Source organism: Cuculus canorus, chromosome 3, assembly GCF_017976375.1.
Source record: "Cuculus canorus isolate bCucCan1 chromosome 3, bCucCan1.pri, whole genome shotgun sequence".
NCBI lineage: Eukaryota > Metazoa > Chordata > Aves > Cuculiformes > Cuculidae > Cuculus > Cuculus canorus.
The window spans coordinates 88,056,209-88,064,912 of NC_071403.1; the positions used below are offsets into that span (position 1 = coordinate 88,056,209).

At 46.6% G+C, this 8,704-nt stretch overlaps 1 protein-coding gene across 1 annotated transcript; it reads right to left on the reverse strand.

The window, feature by feature from the left end:
* Positions 1–1,680: 1,680 nt before the first annotated feature.
* Positions 1,681–8,646, reverse strand: EIF4A3 (eukaryotic translation initiation factor 4A3). The gene is made up of 12 exons (XM_054062204.1): positions 8,405–8,646; positions 8,186–8,258; positions 7,840–7,906; positions 6,792–6,854; positions 6,204–6,336; positions 5,057–5,137; positions 4,436–4,577; positions 3,533–3,671; positions 2,976–3,091; positions 2,302–2,409; positions 2,091–2,218; positions 1,681–1,878 (listed from the first exon to the last, which is right to left on the reverse strand). The coding sequence occupies exons 1-12, from the start codon at positions 8,574–8,576 to the stop codon at positions 1,862–1,864; spliced, it is 1,239 nt and encodes a 412-aa protein (XP_053918179.1). The 5' UTR covers positions 8,577–8,646; the 3' UTR covers positions 1,681–1,861.
* Between the last annotated feature and the right edge of the window lie 58 nt (positions 8,647–8,704).

The window sequence follows — 8,704 nt, forward strand, 5'->3', positions numbered from 1 at the left end:
TTATTTAAACAATCTAATGCTTTGGTGATTAATCTCTTTTCTTTAGTCAGACAGAGCAGGCTTGGAGGGCTGTGCTTGCCTTTGCTGCTTGTGTTCTCGGGGAAGGTATGAGCAAGATCTGAGGCTGGGCCATGCCCTGCTTGTGCTACACCAATGGTGAGAACAGAACTGTGTCCAGCATGGGGGAGCAAGTGAAGCTGGAAGGCATCGTCTGGGCTCTCCCTCCGTTGTAGAGGACTTAAATGGGTTGGGGACGGTGGAGATTTCCTGAACACGGTGCTAAGCTGCAGGATTAATGCAAAGAAAACCCAAAAAAACCACCCAACTTTGTGGGAGGGATCAAAGGCAGGAAAAGGGAGGGGCCCAAGTTATCTTTCAAAGGAGCAAGTGAGGGGAAATGAATGATTAAAGAAATAAAAAGGTTGGGTCAGTTGGCAACAGGTTCCTGGTGAGCCTTGCTGTCTGTCCCATCTTCTATTACTATTTCTCACCTTCTTCCTGGGGGTGGGGACTCCATTGGCCCTTAGGTCAGTGGCACTGTACCCTTGCAGTGCTGGCTACCTCAGGCCTGGAGAGAATGGAAAGCAAGTGCTGGCACCTGCAGAGTGAGGTGTGCCAGTGTGGGAATATCGACCCAGCCGCAGCCAGCAGGGATTGTAAGGGACCTGGGAAGCAGGGACTGAAATAGCCCCAACTTGGATGCATATCTGTTGCTGTATAAGGCAGCTGGAGGGCCCAGGAGGATCAGACCAACTATGGGGCTCTGGGGTTCGACTGAGGCCTCTGTGTGTGTGCTTCCCTCTGCAGGGGGCTGCTGGAAACAGGAGCGGCTCTGAGGGCCAGTTGCAGCCCAAGGGCCTTGGCTGTGGGTTGGTGCCAGGGTGTGCTGAACCTGCAGCTGGAACGGTCTGACTACCCGATGAATGGAACCTCCTTGCCTGGCTACTGGCAGAATCCAGTTTGTGCGTGCGTGCTTGTTTTCCACAAACAGACCTTTGTCCTGATCAGTCAGAGGTGGGTGGGATAAGGATATTGGTGTGTGGAATGCTGACCTGTTTGGGGACATGAACATGTGTCGTGGGCAGCATGCTCATCACAATGGGGGCATGAAGCTAGAGCAGCCTCACCTCCTGTGGGCAATCCCTCACTCTCAGCATTCTTAGTGAAAGAAGGTCACTTTCTCAGCTTTTGCCTTTGCACAGTAAGCGCATCAGGTTGCTGCAGAGCAAGCAGAAGGGAGCAGGAGCAGCCTCAGCAGCAGGTAAACAAAAGATACTTGTGTTTTGTTACATAGTAACCAGCATTTCCTGAAGTATCTCCAGCTGGCAAGAATCTCACCTGGGACTCTTGGCTAGCGGAATACTCCTCTGGAGCAAGGAGTGATGCGATTTCTGGCTCCAGAGAGGCATAAACACTGGCACTCCTGTAACTCGATTTTTACAAGCCAGGCCCTAGATGTTTTTCTGTAGATGGCTGAACCTTGGAGTCACATCAAGGAAAACTACTACAAGGTACATCAGGTAAAATGGCACAGCTCCAACAACCAAACTGTGGAGAACAGGAAGCCCTGTATTTAACAAACCTAGACATACACAGTGTCAAATGTTTTGAGTACTGCAGCAACTCAAAATTCCCTGCCTGTTATTATCTTAGGTTGAAATGATTAAGCACAGCTTATGGTAAAACTTCCTTTTTTATTGAAGAACATGACTCAGAGTAAAGACATTATTTACACAAGTTTCCAAGCACAGCTCAAGTCCAGAACATAGGATGAGCAACGTGATAAAAAGTTGTGGTCCAAAACAGAATTACAGAGGCTATGAAAACAGCACAAGTGCAACTCTTTGGTAAACACGGACCTTCAGATAAGATCAGCAACTGAAAGAAAATGAGAGAATGTAAGTATGCAGCATGTGCCAAGAGCCACCGCCCAGCAATACAGAGCACCTACTCCTGTTCCCCAGTTCTTCCCCAGGGAAGCAGAGGTTAGCCAGGCCTCAGAACAAGGTGGGTATTTCTCTTCCAGCTGCAGCACACCAGTTCCCAGCTGGAGGAGGGCAGCAGCCTTGCCAGGGCTGGCCTGTGCTCACCGTTCATGGGCATCTCGTCAATCTGAGTGGAGTAGTACTGCTCGATGTCCCGCAGGATGCGGATGTCGTCATTCTTCACAAAGTTGATGGCTACTCCTTTTCGGCCATACCTGCCTGACCGGCCAATTCTGCAGTGGCAGAAAAGAAGAGGGAATGGAGCCCCCTTAGGAAAGTGTAATGCAGCCACAGCCCCTGTGAAGGCCGAGCTTACCTGTGTATGTAGAGTTCTCTGTTGTTGGGCAAGTCATAGTTAATGATCAGGGACACCTGAGGCACATCCAGGCCTCTAGCCCAAACATCTGTTGAAATAAGGACTCGGCTGCAAAGAGAAGGGGACAGTTATGGCTGTTCCCCACCACTGAGGAGGTGGCTGTAAGAGCAGAGAAGTCACTGTTTCCAGGGTATCCTTTACTATTCTGTGCTCCCCTCCCACTCCAGCACACTGGCAGCATCAATCCTGCTGCACGGAATCCTGCTGCTTTGCTTGCAGCAACACCAAACTTCAGGGAAGACAGGTGGTACCAAGACAGCTTTGATCTTTCAGAAAGAATATCACACTCCCAAGTGTTAAAAATCAAGAGTACAGATCCCAATTTTTTTCCCCCCTTTATTTATATTAAGTGCTGTGACCCCCAGCCTCTCAAAATAAACCATACTAATTCTATGCCTGCATGTATGATCATCCCTCCTTGGAAAGTGGGAGCCTCCCTTCCCTAGAAAACCACGTGGGGGACAGGGAATTGGAGCTTCTCCTCATTTGAGCTGACCAAGGCCCTTCAGAGAGGAGAGGCATTACTGATTTCTGAGGCCTGTTCTATTCAGACACATGAAGAAACCCTCCCCTGAGGCAGTGATACTGTAAGCAACACCGTTGAAGGTATTTACCTTGCACCAGATCTGAACTCTTTCATAATGGACTCTCTCTCCTTCTGTGGCATGTCCCCATGCATGGATGAAACTGTGAAGTTGGCTTCTCTCATCTTCTCTGTGAGCCAGTCAACCTGTGGGTACAGCCAACTACATGTGCAAGTTGTGCTTGGAGAGTGGCAAGGACTGAAAGACACTTTAACAAGCACTCTGGAGCTAAAGGAAATAAATTATCCTTGCAAAGCATGACCTATGATACAGGGATCAACAAGCCTTGAAAGAAAAGGAATGAAGGGCATTTATTCAGAAAGCATGCGTTTGTTTCAGGGATTATAGGCAACTAGAATAAACACATTCTTACCCAATCAGTTCTACTCCTCTAAAATGGCAAGTATACCACATGTCTCTCTAACCAGTTCAAGCTAGATCCAACCCCACAGACAAATGCTTAACCTCTGTCCTTACTAAATTATTCCCAAATGGGGAAACAACCTGACCTTTTAGCCAGGTTTGTCCAGGCATTCTCCACCAAGTCCCGCTCTGCAAGTAACATACCCAGCTGATGGGTGCCATACCTTTCTCTTGGTGTTACAGAAGATGACAGCCTGGGTGATGGTGAGTGTGTCGTAGAGATCGCACAACGTGTCAAACTTCCATTCTTCCCTCTCCACAGCCACAAAAAACTGTTTGATTCCTTCAAGGGTCAACTCATCACTGTGGGGAAGAGGAACAGGTATACCACACAAGGAGGTGAATATATACAATGCAGTTGGAACGGCTGGGTGTACTTTAGCAGAGGTGACACCTACCCTATGTGCTGTAGTTTGCTGGCACAAGGCCAAAATTCCCTGCTCAAAGAAGGGTCTCCAATGCAACAGAACTGGGGCACCCTCTCTGCTCTACACAGACAGCTTCAAATGGAAACACTTCTGTTCTCATCATTTTTATATTCACGCTTCTTGATAAGATAGACTGGAAAAAGGTAAATGGGGCTGTGCAATAGGTCAGGCAAGGAGGAGACGACTCCTGTCAGGTTGCCTACACTTACTCCTCTTGACTACTGCCAAGTTCCAGCACGAGAGGATCTGCGACACTACCAGACACACTACACCTCCAAGTGCATTCAAGCAAAAGGCCTTTTTGGCTTGCTAGGCAAGAGTAAGTTAACGGAGAAGACCTACACAGAAATTCTGTGGAGGAGCATAGGAAATGGGTGTCTGTGAAAGATGGAATTCCATTATGGGGAGGATGTGGGGGCAGGGGACAGTGAGGCTAAGAAGCAGCAAACAGAACTGGGCAAGGATAACATCAGAGAAACAAGTCAGCCTCTGCTGGAAAACAGCGCCCGAGGATGCCTGCACGCATCTAAACAAACTGCATTGGTGAAAAGGAACGTGCACACTTAAATCAGCTAATATGGTGAACTGCCCAGGGCCAGACCAACCCAAAGAGCTCCTACTCTTTCCAAAGATACTCACCGTTTCACCAAGATGCGAATAGGATCTGTCATGAATTTGTTGGTCATCTCCAAAATTTCATGAGGCAAAGTCGCGCTGATCAGAACCACCTGTGTAGCTGGGGGCAAGTATCTGTACACATCATAAATCTGCTCCTTAAAACCTGGAAAGCACATCAAGTAGCACAGAACAGTTAGCACATCTTTATCTTGAATATCCTGTTCTTTCACAATTTGATCTAGAATTCAGTATTTGGCCTATACAATGGGATGTACATTGATGAGGAATCAACAAATCATGGCCAGGGTAATATATTGCTCATCTCTTCTTCATTTTACCAAACCCACTACAATGAGACCATAGTAAACAGTAAATTATGAAAGGCAGTGCTTAAGAATTTATAACTATTGAGTTCAGAAGGACACTAAATCAGATGGGACATATTAAACCATGTAACCCAATACAGCGTATAATTAAATTATAATCTTATATAATCGTATAGTTAAATTATAAGCTTTCGCTCATCACATTTAACTTTGGCAGAACCAATTGTTTTCAGAAGCAGGACTGCCAGCTGGAATCTGAACTGGGATCTTAAAAGAGGCGAGAAGAAAGGAAGTAAAAGTGAAACAAATGTTTTACCTTTATTGAGCATTTCATCTGCTTCATCCAATACCAGCATTTTGATGGCACGTGTTCTTAAGCTACGACGACGAATCATATCTGTAAGATTCACTTTGTAAGTTGAAATAGCTCTGAAAGCAAGTGACCCTACACTGCTCCTAGATGCTGTCAGAGCATTCTAGTAGGGGAGAAACTGCAGTCCCCAATGGACTGGTGTTTGTGGTGACAGAGCACACATCCAGGGCCACAATGTGTACACGGCACCCTACAGCCTAGGGGGATGTCTCTGTATCCCAGCTTAGGGAGCTCTGCCTGCAGGGAGTCATGCCATGGGATGCCATTTGCTAACTGCACAGGACAGGTGACCCAGCCTCTCCTGCAGTAACTGCAGCTGGGTGCAAGAAATGCAAAATGCCACATGAACTTTTCATCAACAGTCGACAAATCCACATCCTGTTTGAAGGAGCACATGGCTTTGTATAATCCACTTAATACTGCGACAGAGAAGTATTCGCTATTCGTGTACAGTTCAAAGCCAGCCCAGTTCGGTAGCTGCTAATTTTCTGAGTTTTTTTTCATTTGTGGAGATTAGCTCTACGTCCTCCCAATGACAGGTGCTCATGTAACAAAGTGCTGCCTGTTTATCAGAGATCCAGAAGATGTGAGCTTGAAGCCTAACACTATCACCGCCATGAACCATAAATATAAAAAAACTTCATGCAATGAAACCAGAAAGTACCAGCTACAAACGCACCCACTTTAATTGGCAATGGCCAGTGCACAGAAAATGTGGCCCTAACTTTGACATTCAAACAGACCCAGCTCTTATCTCCTTCAAGATTCTAAAGCATTTCTTGGCATTGTAATTATTTGCTGCTTAAAAAATACTCTTCCTTCCCATGGCGCCATAGAAAGAAGGACTTCAACAATATAAAGCAAAATTCAAAGAAAGAAAATCCAAATACTATCTCTATTGACTTCTCTCTAGGCTTTTCCAGCTCTTACTACAGTAAGTTGTTATTTTGTTAGACTTTACATTAATGTTACATTGATGGTATCATGATAAACATAATTTTCATCTAAGCACACAAAAGTTGCAGGAGTTTTCCCAGGGCTCAACTCGGGTGTGAAGCTGGATGTGACAGAGCCTCCCACATCTCCTTACCAAACACGCGGCCCGGAGTGCCTGCAACAACATGCTGCCCATAATCCAGTTTTCGGATATCTTCACCCACATTGGTCCCTCCGATGCAGGCATGACACTGGACATTCATGTAGTCTCCCAGAGCAAGAAGACCCTGTGTTGGTACAAAGGAATGGCTTAATTAACTGAGCTCGCATGAAGTTTGCATTTGTGAAGAGATCTAGATCTGTACATCCATACAGTGTGTTTTTCAGATGTAAGCAAGCAGTTGAAGGGATTTTTTTTGGCTCTGTTACCCAAACCTCCCCAACAGCAGGCTTTCAGACACAGGGAACTCAGTTTCCCCACGGATCACAACTGCTTTATAACTGCCATCCTTAAACATTCAGTTAGGAATGTGTAAAGCAGACTATTACCCAACATAGTCATATAAACAAGAACGGATAAAGGACAGGTAAGCAAAACCAGCACTTTATTGGAATTTCTCACTCCTGAATCAGAAGTGGAAAGAAAAAGCAAAAGCTGTGCTTTGAGCTCTTCTAAGGAACATCTGAGAACCAGCTCCAGGCCTTGCGAGTGCTCTCCAGATGGTAATTTAAATGCTCCTACCTTCTGAATCTGTACAGCCAGCTCCCGAGTTGGTGCCAAGATCAGCGCTTGGGTCTCACGAACCTGATTAAAACAGAGGATCATAAGGCAGTTAATCACAAGGCAAATATCATCCAAGCATAACAGATCACAGATGACACGCTACTCTGAAATGTCACATCTGAAGCATTAATCGGAGAATTTTGTTCTAAGACCCAGTGTTTATAAGGTTCAGTACACCTAGAAAGCTCTCACACAGAGCACTTACATAAGAACAGTCTCTTAATTAAGTTACTTTTGACAAGACAGCATTTAACCAGTTCTTTGACAACTCATTTTCCATTCCAACCTAATGTCTGAAAACAATTTATAAAGTGTGTACTTTTCCTTGTGAAAGAATACAAACAAACTTAAATAACTTTTATTTCCTATGTTCAGTTTGGATAAAAACCTCGCATTCCACAAGAGTTCCAAGTTAATGTTTTAAAGATTCATATTTGGAAAACATTATGAAAGCTTTACAGAAAAGAAGCAAAAGGCTGACCTGCTCGTTTAGAACATGCTATTTTTAAGTCCCCAAGCAGAGAAAAACAGAAAATCATCATTTTATGCAACATCATCTAAGCATTCCAGTTATACTCAAAAAATAATTGGATGGACACGATATCCCTGACTGGAACAAAAGCAAACATTTGTGAGTCAAAAATTTGTGTTTCATTCTGTGCAATGTGTTCAGACAAGCTGCTGATGCTGTTAAGACTGCTTAAGAACAATTTTGCTTGCAGAGTTTAATTTAGCCCTCTGACATATAAAAGAGATCAATCATTACAGCCAACCTTACGTTTACAAGAATTTATCTGAACTCATTCTGCCAAGGTAAGTTTAACAGTTAAATTCAACAGAGTAGAGTCTGGTGAGATTTTCAGCCAAAAATTTGGCTGAAGTTCTGCCCATAATTAAAAGATTTCAATGTATACCTTCATTTACCCACTCTAAAAATGGAGGTTTTTATAATGAAAACTCTACCAGCTTAGTTTAAAAACGTTTTTAGCACATGCTATGAAATTACCTGTATATCTAGGCACTGCAGAACGGAGATGGAGAACGTTGCCGTCTTCCCTGTTCCTGACTGTGACCTGAGAAACAGATGTCTGGTGAATAATCTGAATGCCTGGACAAACAAAAGAGGCTATTTCAATATATTCTACCCTTCTGCTTACTCCTTCCCTTGGTCGAGACGGCAGTTGTCTCTATACCTCGCTGGAAAACTCCCAGAGTCTCAGAGCCCTGCTCACTGAGAACTCACAGCATCCTAGCTGAATCTTTATCACGGTGACATACCTCAACCCCGGAAATCGCGACACGAGCGCCCGCTGGGACCAACTCCGTTCCCCACCCGCCCCCCCGGCACTCACTGGGCGATCACGTCTCTCCCCTTGATGATCTGCTTGATGGCTCTCTGCTGGATGGCCGATGGCTTCTCAAAACCTGCGGAGGCGGCCGGAACCGTCAGCGGCGGCGGCGCCGCCGGGACACCGACACCACCACCCCCCCCCCCCCCCCCTTCCCCGCGACTCCCTCCTCGCGCACCGACTCGCGCTTTTCCCCGCTGCCCCCCCTCCCCCCCCGCGCACCGTAGGCGTAGATGCCGCGGAGAAGGTCCTCCCGCAGCCCCATGGTGTCGAAGGTGGGCGTCACGTCCACCTCCTCGCTCGTCTCGAACTCCACCTTCGTCATGTCCTCCTCCTTCATTAGCCGTTTCCGCGCCGAGCCGCCCGTCCCGCCAGATCCCGCCGAACTCGACATGGCTGAGGCCTCCCCACTCTACTCGAGCACAGCCGATGGCGCCGCCGCGCGTGCGCGGAGCCACGGGGAGAGCGGGCGTGCGCGCGCGCGGAGGGGGGAGGGCGCAGCGTGCGCATGCGCGGGAGCGC

Coding starts and splice junctions, on each gene's coding strand:
- EIF4A3 (XM_054062204.1), bottom strand. CDS start 8,576: ATGTCGAGTTCGGCGGGATCTGGCGGGACGGGCGGCTCGGCGCGGAAA. Junction 3,672..4,435: donor ATTCGCATCTTGGTGAAACG/GTGAGTATCTTT, acceptor TCTTCCCCACAG/TGATGAGTTGACCCTTGAAG. Junction 2,410..2,975: donor GAGTTCAGATCTGGTGCAAG/GTAAATACCTTC, acceptor TTCTCTTTGCAG/CCGAGTCCTTATTTCAACAG.